General features: G+C 37.8%; 2 protein-coding genes across 3 annotated transcripts in view; one reads left to right on the top strand and one right to left on the bottom strand.

Moving 5' to 3' along the window:
- Positions 1–6,415, top strand: part of usp24 (ubiquitin specific peptidase 24) — a 75,341-nt gene extending 68,926 nt beyond the window's left edge. The window contains exons 54-65 of the mRNA XM_016518263.1: positions 319–526; positions 700–789; positions 1,196–1,298; positions 2,125–2,246; positions 2,780–2,893; positions 3,207–3,272; positions 3,359–3,425; positions 3,518–3,596; positions 4,710–4,785; positions 4,888–4,974; positions 5,603–5,713; positions 5,837–6,415. Coding sequence (XP_016373749.1) covers positions 319–526; positions 700–789; positions 1,196–1,298; positions 2,125–2,246; positions 2,780–2,893; positions 3,207–3,272; positions 3,359–3,425; positions 3,518–3,596; positions 4,710–4,785; positions 4,888–4,974; positions 5,603–5,713; positions 5,837–5,899 — 1,186 coding nt within the window. The 3' untranslated portion in view covers positions 5,900–6,415. The remainder of the gene's footprint in view (positions 1–318; positions 527–699; positions 790–1,195; positions 1,299–2,124; positions 2,247–2,779; positions 2,894–3,206; positions 3,273–3,358; positions 3,426–3,517; positions 3,597–4,709; positions 4,786–4,887; positions 4,975–5,602; positions 5,714–5,836) is intronic.
- A 32-nt stretch (positions 6,416–6,447) lies between these two features.
- pcsk9 (proprotein convertase subtilisin/kexin type 9) lies at positions 6,448–15,564 on the bottom strand. Of its 2 annotated transcripts, XM_016518258.1 has the most exons (12): positions 15,211–15,564; positions 14,277–14,468; positions 13,979–14,102; positions 13,701–13,834; positions 13,459–13,600; positions 13,092–13,288; positions 12,828–13,011; positions 12,579–12,755; positions 11,739–11,887; positions 11,482–11,644; positions 10,208–10,380; positions 6,448–10,036 (listed from the first exon to the last, which is right to left on the bottom strand). In XM_016518258.1, the coding sequence occupies exons 1-12, from the start codon at positions 15,385–15,387 to the stop codon at positions 9,848–9,850; spliced, it is 2,001 nt and encodes a 666-aa protein (XP_016373744.1). In that variant the 5' UTR covers positions 15,388–15,564; the 3' UTR covers positions 6,448–9,847. The 2 variants fall into 2 exon arrangements, with proteins under 2 accessions (XP_016373744.1, XP_016373745.1); XM_016518259.1 differs by lacking the exon at positions 14,277–14,468.
- Between the last annotated feature and the right edge of the window lie 900 nt (positions 15,565–16,464).

Genomic DNA, 16,464 nt, shown 5'->3' on the forward strand with positions numbered 1-16,464 from the left:
CCGATTATCATGCAACACCTCAGCAGAAGCCAGGGAATGTTCCCGATGGTTTTATGATCCAGCTCTGACACACTTCCAACAAAACAAATAGTTTCCCTTATCAGTAGAGACCTGGAGCCGTAATTTCATAAAAATTTTCGCCCTGGATAGAACTGGCTCTGTAGGGAAAGTTTCCACAGACCTCCCCAACCAGCTCAGATACGCCAACATCCAGCATCTCCTACCACATGTTCATGCAAGAACTGGTTGAAAATCAACTGAATTAACATTGTTAATGGGTGAACCTCATGAAGGACATGTTTTTCTCTCTCTCTGTAGGATCTGTCTGTTGGAATGCAGTGTGCGGGAGGTCCGTGTCGTGGTGGCCACCATCCTGGAGAAGACACTGGAGAGCGCTTTGTACTTCCAGGACGCTGGGTTGGACTGTCTTCTGGACATGCTGCTCTCTTTATTGGATAAGGACGTCCCGGATAACTGCAAGAACTGCTCTCAGTACTTCAGCCTCTTCAGTAACTTTGCTCACAGGGTGAGAACAATGATGTCACTCACTGATGTCCATTAAGAAAATATATAGTAAGCTCCAAAAAAAAAAAAACAAGTACCATAAAAGTGGCCCATACAACTGATATTCTGTCTTCTGAAGCCACACATAGGAACCTATGGAACAAATGTAAGTTATTCACTGATGATTTGTTTTAGGGCTGTGGGCCGTGTCAGCTGCTGCTAAAACATTCTGCTTATCGTCGGATGCTTGTCTTCCTTCTGGGACCCAACCGGCAAAACAACCAGGTACTGCAGTGTTCTGCGGCTTTTGAATATTGGGGTTTACTGCTTGCTTAAAGAGATAGTCCACCCAAGAATGAAAATTTTGTCACCATTTACTCAGCCTCATGTCCTTCCAAACCTGTATGAGTTTGTCTGTGGAACACAATAGAAGATATTTTGAAGGATGTTGGTAACCAAATAGTTTACGTTCCTTGGATTTCCATTGTATGGACAAAAATACAATGAAAGTCAATGGGAACCAAGACTGTTACCAACATTCTTCAAAATATCTTCCTAAGTCAGTCATACAGGTTTGGAATAACATGAGGGTGTGTAAATGATAACAGAACTTGAATTTTTGGGTTAACTGTCCCTTTAGGTGCACATGTTGACCTACACTGTTTAATGTTCTGCTGGTTTTGTGTTTCAGCACCGGCGCTGGAATTCGGCACAGGCTCGAGAGTTCCTGCATCTTCTCAACACTCTGGCCCTGATCGTGCTGCACACAGACCTCACGTCTCAGAGGATGGAGGGTAAGAACACACGATTTCGGAACACACACCAAAGTTATTATCATTAATGAAAACTATTATGAGGGCATAAAAATGTAATGACGTAAAAGTAAACAAAAAAATGGAAATTATAGTTTGCAAAAAAAATTCAATACTAATGTGTACTATAAAGAAAATATTTTTTTTGTTGTTTTTTTTTTTTACATGTTTTAGTTTTTTTGCTTTTTCACAGAACAATGACAACAATGAGGAAAAAAGATAATACTTTTTAATACATTTTATAATTGATATGGGGGTTTTTTTGGTGAAAGAAATGAATACTTTTATTCAGAAAGGATGTATTAATTTGATCAAAAGTGACAGTAAAACATTTAGAATGTTACAAAAGATTTATCTTTCAAACAAATGCTGCTCTTTTGAACTTTATATTCATAAAAGAATACTGAAATAAAAATGTATCACGATTTCAACAAAAATATTAAGCAGCACATTTGTTTTCAGTATTGATAATAAGCAGGATTGTTTCTTGAGCAGCAAATCAGCATATTAGAATGATTTCTGAAGGATCATGTGACACAAAAGATGCATGTTATTTTAAATTCTAATAATATTTCACATTATTGTTTCTACTGTATTTATTGATCAAATAAATGCAGCCTTAGTGATTTTAAAAAATCTTACTGACCCCAAATATTTGAATGGTAGTTTACATGTTGGTTTAAATATAATCAACAAAGTTGAATAAAGCATTCATTTATTAGTGCAGTCTTCTGTATGTTTAGATATTAATGGGTCTCTGTGTGAGTGAAGTAATGGTGAGATGTGAATACTGTTGTCCTGTGTTCAGCTCAAGGAGTGTTCAAGCACGCTTCCTCAGGACTGGTGGCTCCATCTTCACCCCTCCTGCCTCTACATCCAGACATCAACACGCTGCTCTTCAAAGCGGAAGGGCAGGCGTATCTCATGGAGGTAATGCTGCCTCTTATTCTCTCTCTGCTGTCTCTGTCTGTCTGTTTTGCACACTACTGACTGAGTCTGCATGTTATTTTAAATTCGAATAATATTTCACATTATTGTTTCTACTGTATTTATTGATCAAATAAATGCAGCCTTAGTGATTTAAAAAAATCTTACTGACCCCAAATATTTGAATGGTAGTTTACATGTTGGTTTAAATATAATCAACAAAGTTGAATAAAGCATTCATTTATTAGTGCAGTCTTCTGTATGTTTAGATATTAATGGGTCTCTGTGTGAGTGAAGTAATGGTGAGATGTGAATACTGTTGTCCTGTGTTCAGCTCAAGGAGTGTTCAAGCACGCTTCCTCAGGACTGGTGGCTCCATCTTCACCCCTCCTGCCTCTACATCCAGACATCAACACGCTGCTCTTCAAAGCGGAAGGGCAGGCGTATCTCATGGAGGTAATGCTGCCTCTTATTCTCTCTCTGCTGTCTCTGTCTGTCTGTTTTGCACACTACTGACTGAGTCACATGTCTTTCAGGTGATGTTTGCCATGCGTGAATTGTCCGGCCCATTGTCGTTTCTCATAGAGATGATCACATATTGCTCATTCTGTAATGAACCTTTCTCACTGGGAGTCCTACACCTACTCAAGGTTGGTACCCTGACATTTTAAATTCTAATAAAAATAAATAAAATGCATTAATACTTTGTTTTTAATAATTAATCATTTAAATGTTATTTATTTATAATTATTGATTTATGATTTTATTGTACACTTATTTATAGGAAAATATATAGTGTGTATGTATATTGTGTAAAGTGAAAAAATGTCATATACAAACATACAAATATACAACCCAAAGTAATCTCAGCAGAAAAATAGTTGTTGAGCTGATCCCTGCCTGTGTTTGTGTAAAAATAAACTTACAACAATCTTTCTTATGACATGTTCATGTGACTTGTAGAGCCCTCTGGAAACGGCTCCTCCTCACGAACTGAAGAACGTTTTTCAGATGCTCCTAGAGATCCTGGTGAGTGATGGCCATGTGCTGTCTTGAAAACAGTTTATTGTTATAGTTTATAATCATGTAACGCCACTCTTCCTTTGACCTGTCAGATGATAGAGGACCCTCTGCAGTCTCAGAGGCTCAAATATGCATTTGAATCTGAAAAGGGCCTTTTGGGTAAGAACTGTATAATTAAAAGGCTCTATCAGTGTGAGTGTTTGTAAGATTCAGTTCATTTGTGATAATATGTGATTCTCGTTCTTTCACAGCTTTGATGCATCAGAGCAACAATGTGGACAGCAGTCGCTGCTATCAGTGTGTGAAGTTCCTGGTCACGCTGGCACAGAAGTGAGTGTAGAGCACTGGGATCAAGTTGGGAATACTCACTCAATATGGGTATTAACATAGATGAATGTAATTGTATATAATAGTATTGAGTTTTAGGGATATATGATATAATAGAGCCATTTTGGTTATCAGCCAATATTTTTTAATATGTTAACTCGTATCTGTTGATATTTGGATATTTAAAATGTTCATGATAATTTCCTCTATTTTTACATTTTCCTTTGCTGTCATCAAACACTCACTTTTTTAATGTTTAACATTTTAAAAGCGTTAAATTAATAACACTATTAAATGTAATCTATAGCAAATCTCAAAATAAGTGTTGATTTTTCATGCTTCATAATTGTGATTGTGATGTCGAATTCACTTGCCTTTCTAGCAGTTCCTTTTAGTTTTAAGTAGTGCTGTCAAACGATTAATCGCATCCAAAATAAAGGATTTTGTTTACATAATATATGTGTGTGTACTGTGTATATTTATTGTGTATATATAAATACAAACACACAGTAAATATTTTGAAAATATTTACATGTATATATTTATATTCTTATATATAAATATATTGAACATATATACATAACACATTTTTCTTAAATATATACATGCATGTGTTTGAATATATATACATAATAAATACACATATTATGTAAACAAAAACTTTTATTTTGGATGCGATTAATCGCGATTAATCGTTTGACAGCACTAGTTTTAAGTAGATTACTTTTCCTTCATTTAGAAAAAATAGTATTGAATTTTAATGTCAGGCATTTACCAGTTATTGGGCATAATGAAAAAATAATTACCAGTAACGGCCAGAATTTTAATATTTGTGCATCCCTATTGTTGTTATGATAAGCCAGTACCTGCCTGTAAATTACATGCCTGATATATTAAATGTCTACTATTTTTCTTATGTTTAAACAATAATTCCACTTGAAGCGAAATCGCATGTATAAAAAACATTTTAATATACAGTAGAAAAGATTGGTAACTTTAGTACTGTTTAGTACATTATTATTTGAATCGGAATAAATAATGTCTAATATTTTCTGCTTCCAATATCCGTGTTTCTGGCAGAAGTGATGTTAAATGTAAACAATGTGTTTCTGTTAGATGTTCTCCAGCAAAGGACTATTTTAAAGAGCTCTCAGGACATTGGAGTTGGGCAGTGCAGTGGCTCCAGAAGAAGGCAAGAGACCACAGATACACACACACACACACACACACACACCAGTACTTCTTTATTGTGAAATAGCATCCATTGTTGAATTCCCCTTCTCTCCTCTTTCAGATGTCTGAGCACTACTGGACACCTCAGAGCAATGTATCGAACGAGACGTCCACGGCTAAAACCTTCCAGCGCACCATCTCAGCACAGGTACTGCTCTCACAATTCTTTACATTATACATAACCAGAATAAAGTGATTATGTATTTGTCAAACTTGAAATTTCAACTTTACAATTTAAAGTTGAAAACTTTTGTGAAACATTTTTCTTCTGTTTTGATGTCATGTAATATGTTTGAAATGCTGGGACTCCATTGGGCACATTTACACTTTAAGTTTTTCATCTGATATTTATATTTTACTATATTTCATCTTAATTTCACTTACTAAACACCAGTAGTTTTAGTTAACAACACTTTTAGGGAAAACTTCATTTTGAATCCAAAAAATAATTTGTGAAAATCTTGGGAGTAAAAAGTCCTATTTCTCTCTTTCTTTCTTTCTTTCTTTCCCTTTCCCTCACTTTTGTATATCCTTCATGTTTTGCTTTCCTTTGAGATAAAAAAAAAAAACACTGCAATGCAAATTTAAGCGAATTTCAAAGTTTCAGCTAAATACAAAGTTACATTTCTGCTAATTACAATGATTTTAAGCTTTGTCTTAAAATGTACATCTTTAAATAAATGATTTACCTAGAGCTAGCCACCCATTTTATGAGCCATTAGGAGGGCATGTGAACTGCTGAGTGAAGTTTAGTGAATGCTGGTTTTTGTGTTTAGGACACTCTAGCTTATGCCACAGCTTTACTGAACGAGAAGGAGCAGTCCGGCAGCAGTAATGGATCAGATGGCAGCCCAGCCAATGAGAACTCCGACAGAAGCCTCAGACAGGTAGAGCTCTGTCTGTCATTAATTCAGCAGTCCATCATCAGTTACATTATATGATAAAATACACTAGTGTTTAATAAAGGATTACATTTACTCTTTTACCATTTCCACCTCTCTTTCTCTCAGGGATCTGAATCCCCCATGATGTTGGGCGATTCTCGAAGTGATCTAGAAGATGTGGATCCATAACGCTTCTTATTGTTTTTGCACAACAAAACAACACAAAAAAGTTTCCCTCCGACAGAGAGATGTTGTGGCTCTAAACAGACAATCAGAAAACTGCATTTGATCTTCTAGGGACTGGAAATGGAGGGACCAGTAGCAGCCAAAGGGCCCGTCGGAGCATTCGCTCTTCAGGCCGCCTCGTCCGAAACGTGAACAGAGGCGAATATATCGTTTTTTTTTTTTTTCTTTTTCTTCTGTTGGTTAAAACCTGGCTGGATGAAATTAGAGTTCAGATCTTGCGCGTTATTTCGATGTTTCGTCTGGCTTGATGAGTTCTGTCAGACCAGTGGGACTTAATAAAAACGAAGGCGTTTGTTTCCTTGACGTTTTTACGCCGAACTACTACTATGGTGCCAGACGGGGTGTTTTAAAAGCAGTCAGCGTATATTTGCCAATGTAATTAAGTAGATACTATTCATGAGAAATGTAAAGATGTGTTCCATAAGTGTAATTTCAAATGTAAAATAATATTTTTAAGAATCCTTTACTGATTTTCTTTATTTTTTGTGGATCTGTTTGAGAGGTGCCTCAAATTTATTCGAAAAAAGAAGAACTTGCCAAGTCTCTGAGAGTCAAATAATCACACCGTTTTTCCTTTTTCTTGCTGGTATTTTTTAAAGCACTTTATATTTGAATTCAGTTTGTGAGAAATTCATCACGTGGAGACAATAGCGGACGTCCCTCGCTGCTCTCTTGTCCATCGAGTTTCTTGGATAGGAACAGCATGCAGGAAAAGACACAAGCTGTTTACGCAAGTGCTAGACAGAAATATGATGGTGGACATTGAGGACGGACCTTACGGCGGAAGACACATCGCATCAGCAGATGCGTCCGGAGACACATATGCAACACACAGAGACGCTACTGTCCAATGAGCTTTTCTTCTTCCTGAAAGACAATGAGTGCTACAATCAGCAGAGTTTGTCATTGAAAAACTGTCTCATTTCTTTCTTGTTCGTCTGTTTTGATGTTGTCTCGTGCTGCTTTGGTATAAAGATCTAGGGACGTGAAGACACTTTTCAGGGTTTATTTTGCCACATTTGTCCTTTTTTTGTTTGTTTACCTGCATCTTTTCCATTTAGTCTGCCTTACGCAATGCAAATCGGATGACAAGGTGAGGATGGGGCGGGGAGGGGAAAGAGAAAGACGGAGGTTGTTGGAGGGACCGGAAAGTTCTCACTGAGTAGTAAAGTGCCTTTACTCGACTCCTCCCCTACGCCGCTCGCGTCCTCGCCTTGAGACAAACCAGTGGACACGTCGTGCTACACAAATGCCTGAACCCACTCGACATTACGATAACAACGCACACGCGTATACTCGGATGGCTCGGCCACGCTCATCTCAGAGTGCCATACGAGGACACAGGCGGCGTCTCGTGTGTCACGGTCCTTGTCTGAGCCGAGCCTGTGATGTCCTGCTTTCAGGGAGTCTGCAGGGTGATTCAGCTGCCGTTTGCTGCTCATTTTGTATTTAGACTAGAACACTTAGCGACATTGCTTCAATGTTTACAGCGGAAGGACCTCAATGCCACCTCACACAAACGTTAGTGCTGCTTTTTACCTCAGTCACCTGCTCTTCGCAACTTTCACGCGCTTCTGTGCATGTTTGTATGTGTGAGAGACTTTATTGCTGGAAAAGAACTGCATAAACTGGCCGAAACCGCTGAGAGAAGGTGGTTTATAGAATAAATCTTAAACCAGTCTAAGTGGATTTGCTGGTTTATGCTGGTTTCTCAGCCCGGCTAAGTTGTGTTTAGGTGGTTTAGTGTCCAAAAACATTCAATGCCAGCCAACAGACCAGCCTAATCAGGCTGGAAGAGCAACTAAGAGAAGCAAACCAGCTTAGACTGGTTTAAGATGACAGAGCCAGCCTGGTTCCTTAGCTGGTTTTAGGGGAGTTTTGGGCACATAAACTCTAGGTTGGTCAGGGTGGGAGACCAGATAAAACCAGCACACCATCTCAAACTGGTTCAACAACATGTTTGTTTGTTTTTCAACATGGCCAGCCTGGTTTGCTGGTTGTAGAGTGGTTTGGGGTACTTACATTCAAGATTAGTCAGGCTGGAAGACCTGATAAAACTAGCAGACCATCTCAAACTGGTTCAACAACATGTTTGTTTGTTTTTCAACATGGCCAGCCTGGTTTGCTGATATTAAGAGTACCTTGAGGCAACTAAACTCAAGATTGATCAGGCCAAAGGCCTGGTAAAACCTGTTAAGGCTGGTTTAAGCAGTCTTTTTCAGTATGGTCTTTGACTTTTTGTCTCTTTCTCTTGGTTTTGGCCTCTAATAGTCAGCAAAACACTGCAGTACTCACAACTGCCTTCATGCTTTGAATCAGTAAATAGTCCACTGCTAATTCACTGCAGCAGATGTGGTAAGTGTTTGGGAGCATTAGTTAGGTTTTAGGATGACCGGAGGATTATTTTGAAACGTTTCAAGACTAAAGGCACACGGTTCAGTTACAATAGAGGGCAGAATTCATCAGATCAGTGCCTAAACATAAGGCATCTTTCTTATTTTGCTGAAATATGCACATTTGCAAAGATATCACTCATTTCAGCTCAACTGCCTGCTTAGGTTTTCACTAAAGGAGCCTTTAAGATATGGTGGAGTTACAGTTTATAACCAGTGCTGTAGTCTTCTTTGAAATATGGTGTACTTGAGTGAACAGGGTGTGTTAAAACTATCCACAAATCTGATCCTCCTCCCTCCAATCAATCTTTTTTAACCTTTCCTACACCTGTAGATGCTGTACCAACCGCTCGGTAGATCTGTGACGAGGCTTGTGTTTTTAAGCTGGGTGTCAGGACAGGGTTAAAGATGCTTGAAGAGTTTTTAATAACTGGTGATTCTTTGATTCATTTCTGCTGCGAGTGTGTAAAGGAATCTGTTAATGCATGTTAAAACCACATTTTAATTTGTACATCAGAGTTTGACAATGAAAACATTTGATATAAAAAGGAAAAACTGGAATGCACAACTTTGCAGACTGTGTGATTTTGTATCTGCCAAGTCTGAAGTAGACCATTACATGAATTTGTCATAAGATTTGCAATACAAAAATATACATTTATAAAAAGAATTACACTCTTATACACAGTGCACATGCATAATAGGAGATAATGCTCTTGCCAGAAATAATGAAAATAGACCTCTGTTTCAATTTAGAATATGTGCAAACATAAAAATGATAAATGCTGGTCCTGAATAAGTCAAAGTGGTATTATCTATATCGGTTACCGATATTGGATATTTTTTTAATTTAACAGTATTGGTACACATTTGAAATATATTCTGTTAATATAAAAATGAAAAGTGCTAGTCCTAAATACAGTCAAAGTGGTATTATCTATAATATCGGTTACCGATATTGTTTTTTTTTTTTTTTAATTAAGCAGTATTGCTACATATTTTAAATATATTGACTGATATTCTATATTTCATTGTACATGCTTATTTCCTCTATTTTTATAGTTAGCTGTCATCTAATGCTCGCTTTACTACTGTTAAACGTAATTTTTAGCAAATCTCAAAATGAATACCCATTTTTCAATGATGCCTGAATTCACTTGTAGATTTTAAAACAATTGATCATCAATTTTAGTGTTTTTTTTTATTATTATTTAAGGAAAATAGTAGAGAATTTTTATAGCCATAACATGAAAATAATTATCGGCATCAGTCTGAATTCTAATATGTCTAATATGAATTCTAAGTGTTTTAGCGCTCCTTGTAGAGTTTCTAGATTGAATATGGTTATGTCCAGAACTGGTTACAATGCACTTCTCTGTCATGTAATATTGCGTAATGACAGAACTGAGCTCACTTATGTAACACCTCCAACTATTATATGTGTTATAGCAGTTATGGCCATGGTTTAGAGAAGTGAGAAACAAAGAACACACATCCCTCAGTGGTCAGATGGCTTGTGGGACAGGCGGTGCCTGCAGCAGGTGGCGATGGCGGCAGCTCCTATATCTCCTCCAGATGTATGAACTACACAGGTGTTTCCCAAAGCAAATGCCCCACGAACGACAGAACCATGTGACAGACCCTGACAGCCTGTCAGTGTCCACGAGTCTTCACATGAAACCTCCACCTGAAAGAAAGATGCAGGTTAAAGTTGCTCAGATACACCAAATCATGTTTTGATGAATCCACAGTTGTAAAACAGATTCAGGATTTAAACTGCAACTGTTACAAATGTTAGAAGCCATACATTAGTTTTTGTGTTCATTGTGTCAATGGAAACTTCTTGAGAGTAAGTCACCTGCTCGCTGAGACCCATAGAGTCGTGTTCTTTCAGCCGGCACTCCAGAGAGGATGTGTGGCAGCAGGAGGCGTATGACGTTACATCCCTTTTAGCAGGACATGCCCTGCGGATGCCATGTAGAGGTCGTTCAGAGTCCGATGCATCTCCAGATGAAGAGGAAGAACTGCATCCTGCAGGGAAAGATGACAGTTGTGTACATAAATATACAACGAAACAAGTTGTCTTGTAGTTTAGCATAGAGAACTCAATTCAAATTGATTTTCATCGGCAGCGACAACAGAAACTTCAATCATTAAGTGAACTGAAGGAACAGTTCATCCAAAAATGAACATTTGCTCACCCTCAGGCCATCTGAGATCTAGATGAGTTTGTTTCTTCCAATTGGAGAAATGTAGCATTACATCACTTGCTCACCAGTGGATCCTCTGCAGTGAATGGGTGCCGTAAGAATGAGAGTCCAAACAGCTGATAAAAACATCACAATAGTCCACAAGTCTATCAATTAGCGTCTTGTGAAGCCGCGTGTTTGTAAGAAACAAATCCGTCATCAAGATGTTTTTAACTCTATTAGTAATAATGCTTTCTCCAGTGAAAGTCATTTCATCTGAATCAGGAGAGAAATATGTAGTTAAAACAGATTGACTTATTCACTGAAGGAAGCATTATCATTATACATTATGGACTTGTATTTTGGCCAGGCAAGTTAAAATGCCTCATTTTGATAGATTTGTTTCTTACAAACACACAGCTTTTTTCTTCACAAGATGTTCATTGATGGACTGGAGTAGTGTGGATTATTGTGATGTTTTTATCAGCTGTTTGGACTCTCATTCTGACGGCACCCATTCACTGCAGAGGATCCATTTTCTGAGCAAGTGATGTAATGCTAAATTTCTCCAAATCTGTTCCGATGAAGAAACAAACTCATCTTGGATGGCCTGAGGGTTGAAATTTTCATTTTTGTATGAATTATTTCAAAACAAAAGCTCAATAAAAAGTTCACAAGAATTGAAAAAAAAAAGGTATTAAAATGTTCAAATAAAATGTTATTTTATTAATATTCATATTATGAACCATATTTTTTTATTATTAATAACATTTTTTTTTTTATAAAAAAAACTTTATGGACATCTCTTTGTCTGAGATTATTGTCTGGTAATTGAAAAAAACCCCAACAGACTTTTAACTTCCCCTGAACCCAGAACATTCCATCAATTAATGATAATTTCCTGAGTTTATGAAAAACGCTGCAGTGTGAAACCATCTGTCACCTGTCAGCTGGTGGTCTGGAGGACATTCTGCATCCGCACCTCTCTGGGGACTCTCTAACATCTGGCACTGAGCTTTATGGCCTGTGCAGCAGCGCGCTACAGCGAACACACCTTGCCCTCCATTCCCATTGACAGCAACACACTCTTTCTGCCCATCTCTCTCCTGGCAGAAAGGAAATTACTTTGGTGAGCAAATATTATTTTAACTTAACTTTTTTATTTTTGAGCAATCTAAACAAACATTCTTTGCTAATCACCTCCACTCTTTCTCCAGCTCTTGCTCCGTTTTGTGAGAAACTGGAGCAGCTCAGCATCTCTTCACCGTGACGACAGCGGGCTGTAGCTGTGGCCAAACCTTTAGCAGCTGACCGCTCAGACCAAACGGATCTACAGAGTAAATCCTCTCCTGTAAGAGAACACACATGTAGCGGAATTAAATGACCTTAATGGTTGCCAATATGTTTTGGACATGGTTAGTACTGTTTAAAATCTACCTGCAAAAATAACTAAACCAGCTTGGGCGAAAATACACGTATTTACATGTGTATATATATGTATGTATGTGTATATATTTAAATTCATATAATATATAAATATATTAAACATATGAACGTAACATTTTTTTTTTAAATATATCCATGCATGTGTTTGTATTTATATATACAAAATAAATATACACAATACAAACACATATATTATGTAAACAAAAACTTTTATTTTGGAATGCGATTTTTTTTTTAAACTAATAACATTTTTCTTAAAATTTTTAACACAAAATTACGATTTCATTAAAAAAATATTAAAAACTATAATAGTCTATCAATGGTTCTGAAAGAAGATTTGTATTATATTATATTATATATTATATTATATACAAAATTTATTGTAATCTGCTAATTATAATGTTGAATTAAAGATTGTTATTATTATTAAATATTAATAAGGTTGTTATATTACATTATGAATTTATTACAGTCTGCTGATTACAGTATTAGAGTCATCATCAGACTGTTCTGTCAGTCCAGACTATTACTGACATTGCTCAGCAAGCCACAGTGTTGAGTCATTTAAATAAAGTTTTTCTTGTGAACTCTGACCTGTGAGTGTGGAGGTCGGGTCAGGCAAGGCGACCACCATGTTGGGTGTAGAGAGACGGTGGTTCAGTGGCAGAGACTCTGGGTTAATGGTCTGTTTGACTGAATGATGGAGGAGCTGTTGTAGAAGCTCAGCAGAACTAGAGTTCGGATTCAAATTTAGGAGCACCGCCGCTATACCTGAAAATACACAGCTGTTAGGACAGACCGATAAAACAAAATATCATAGTTTAGGCATGTTTTGGTGCTAACCAGCAACATGTGCCGCTGCCTGTGACGTTCCACTCTTGGTGGTGAAGCAGGTGGAGCAATCGCTGGACGCGCTGATGATGTCATCACCGGGTGCGAACACATCCACGCAGCGGCCCGCGTTGGTGCCTGTCGTCCCAGTGCTCAAGGGCTGGTCAGCAAAATTAACGGCCCCTACTGTTATCACCTGCAGCAGAGGACCAAATCATGTCAAAACCGAATATATTGACAAGCAATTGCTTTTCTGAAGAATTGAATCCATTGTACCTCAGGCTCTGAGGCTGGTGAGTACAGACAAGCATCATCGTTGTAGTTACCAGCTGCAGCAACAAGCACTGCACCAGATTCCACCATTTTCCTGCAGGCAGCGTTGAGGGTGCGACTGAATCCCCCTACAAATGGCAGCAGTAGGATCACAGGTCTGATAGCCTGAGACATCAGAGACGACTGAATATACTCCAGACCTGCAACAGAGTTGGGTCAATTAATGCAAATTCTGCAAAGATCTACTTTATCTAAATACATCTAAATAGAAATTACTTATAAAACATTTTTCTAAATTAATATATAGGTTAATATAACTTGTATGTGTATTTAATAGTTATATACAATTATTATTTATGTTTTGGTTTACCTGCCAAAGCTCCTGACACAGTACCCTTGCCTTGGCAGTTTAACACTCGGACGCTGTTTACACTGGCACCTCGAGCTACACCCGAGTCCCGTCCACTGACCACACCTGCTATGTGCGTGCCATGACTGTCACACTGACTAGCCTGTGGGCAGACGAACGCAGGAATTGATGGACATACTTTTTCTTATTAGCTATTAAAATTATCCAGTTGTCATAAAACACATTTTATTACATTCAACTACCTGTCTGTGAACTCTGACCCCATCCTCCTCCGGCACACTGTTGAAGTCCGTCACCATCACCCTGTCCTCAATCTCGCGATGAGTCACCTGAACGCTTGTGTCCAAAAGATACACTCCCACCTTTGCTCCGTCATCTACATACACACAAACATTACAGCTCTGTAGATTTAATACTTTATTACCATAAAAAAAATAGGAAAAGGGTTCACTTCAGGATCTCAGAACATATTTTTAGAAGTAACAAAGTGTTTGGGAAAGAGGGGAAAACGTCAGCTCACTTGGTGGTGAGTATTTTCCAGTCTCATGTTTGTTTTGAAGGATGCGCTGCAGGTTCCATGGGATGCTCTGGGCGAAGATGGAGGAATCCTCTTCAATGTATTCCACATGGGGCAGCTTTACTGCCTGCCAAAATCAAAGGCAATGGAATGAAGAAGACAGGCAATGTGTATTTTTAAGAATTATTGTAATTCCAGTACTTGTTTTCATGTTTTTTTTTTCAGTCCATCAGACTGAACAAACATTCTTAAATATAAAATATGAAATTGTGAGCATTATGTAATAATGTTTGCAAATTACCATGTGAAGAACATCGCTGCTCATTTTCACCAGAAACCCGTGGAAAGCTCCTGAATAAGTCTGCTGTATTTCGATCAGATATCCGCGTTTGGCGGCTTTTGCGCGGAGTCTGCGCGCGGTGCGCTCCACCTGGTTCACGTGCGTTCCGTTCCGCATCACCACTATATACTGACCTGGCATGCGCCACGCGTCCTGCGTGTAAAACACGACGTAGGCCATTTGATTCACACTGATTTTGATAACCTCCTCATTCCAAACGTCCCACACGTACAGAGCGTTTATTTTAGACTTCCTTGGCATATGACAATACTGACACCAGATGTATGTTTTTATTTTCTTTTAAACATCTTAATTTTTTGACATTACTGTTTATATAAGTTATATAAGTTTATATATATAAACATGTTAACAGAACTAATTATAACAGGACTAACAATAACCATATGTGCCTGATGCTCTACGGAAAAAAAACTTACGACTTGTTTATTAGTATCACTCCGCAAATGACTAATTATACATGCATTATTAGCTAATTATATTTTTTTATATTTCATTTGATACACCTGACCTAAGAATTAAACAATCTGCATGCTGTAAGACATAGGCTAGTAAATGCACTTTGCTTGATTAACAGAAAACAAACCTTTCATATATCAGAAATAGTGTCTTTTAATTTCATAAAAAGAATAAGTTGTTCATGCGATTAATTCCAAACGAACACATCTAACTCAGCAAAATCAGGACGTGCCGTCCACTGAACACCCCAGACACAGAAATGCAGCGATTTTTCCTATGTATTTTTATTTTTCCCCCTATTCACCTATTTCCACCCCAAAGTATTTTCCTTAACGAAGCATTTTTGTTAATATTTTTAAAGTTAATATCAGGTAATATTACCAGTCCCACAATTAGTTCATTTAGCAGGTGATCTTACCTTAGTGCACCTGTAAAACTGGGCGGATGGCCTGCTCTCTGCTTCAGGCTGGGTGTCATCCTGCAGAATTAAAGACAGGATCATCTCTTCATCCTCAGTGTAGTCTTCATCACTCTCAACTACAGCCACAAGACCCAGCAGAAAACTCAGACAGCACACCGTCACGAAGCTTTTCATTCTGTGGACCGTAAACTAAGCAATATGAAATAAGTAGTTTTAGGTGATATTGCTAAGAATTCCCTTTTTTGCACCGTTGTTCGTCATATAATAAGGCAGGCGTATGAAGCAGAGAGATTTGGAGCTGAAGTGTATCCTCATGTCATTTAACATGTCATTTGAATCTCTCTGACTGACTGAAGCAGAGGTGGGGCGTGCTGACGTTTCACTGTCCTTCTATCGAACGATGTCTCGTTAATAAATACAGCAGAAGAGGAGTCAGATTACAGTCCGCCCACACACATTTTATGCGTTTACTATTCCTGCACAGACATGCAACATTTGCCAAAATGAAACCTGTAAAATGAAAGTGTCAATTAGTTAGAGGCTAAATATGTATATTGTGAAATACAGGGAAAAAAACAATTAATAGCTACTAAACAATTAAATGTAAAAAAGATTCGTAGTACAATTGTATTTATTTATTTATTTTCCAAACAAAACAAAAGGAAGATGCATGCCTTTATACTGGGGCAAGTTCAAGCTCAAACCGGTGTGCACCGGTGTGCTACGGTTTCCGGTTTGAACGACATGTTTCCTGGAAACGGTGTGCAACGGGGTTTGAGGATCATATAAACATGAGGTAGGTAGGGGTAGGTAGGTATTTATTTAGAGTGACCTGCCCCATTCATAAAATATGCCTGTATGAGCATGTAAAAATACAAAAAGTTTGGTGAGGTTCATATTTAGGGTTAGAGGATAGAAAATACCAATAGCTCAGTACAACTGCAGAAGTCAATGGATATGGCATTTAATTTGTGCCAAAAATCTAGCAACCACATATCTCTGTCTACTGTTGTCTTCCCTGTCATGTGTTCAGCATTTTATGCTTAATGAGTTACTGCTCTCAGTAAATGTTCTGCAGACCATTTTGCAGATATCCAGGCACACTCTTAAAAATAAAGGTGCTTAACCCTCATCCGTCCCTCGGGTCATTTTGACCCAAAACTCATTTTTAAAGATTTTTTCAAAATCGAGCGTTGATCTTTATGGTATGAGACTTTGTTATATTTGTCACACTTGAACCGGGAATACATG

Source organism: Sinocyclocheilus rhinocerous, unplaced genomic scaffold, assembly GCF_001515625.1.
Source record: "Sinocyclocheilus rhinocerous isolate Xijiao unplaced genomic scaffold, SAMN03320098_v1.1 scaffold478, whole genome shotgun sequence".
Lineage (NCBI taxonomy): Eukaryota > Metazoa > Chordata > Actinopteri > Cypriniformes > Cyprinidae > Sinocyclocheilus > Sinocyclocheilus rhinocerous.

Bases quoted from the DNA above. Each gene is read 5' to 3' on its own strand.
- pcsk9 (XM_016518258.1), bottom strand. From the start codon at position 15,387: ATGAAAAGCTTCGTGACGGTGTGCTGTCTGAGTTTTCTGCTGGGTCTT. The intron at 11,888-12,578 runs GTCAGAGTTCAC...GTTCTCTTACAG, and splicing joins CCCGACCTCCACACTCACAG to GAGAGGATTTACTCTGTAGA. The intron at 10,037-10,207 runs GTGACTTACTCT...TCTTTCTTTCAG, and splicing joins CTATGGGTCTCAGCGAGCAG to GTGGAGGTTTCATGTGAAGA.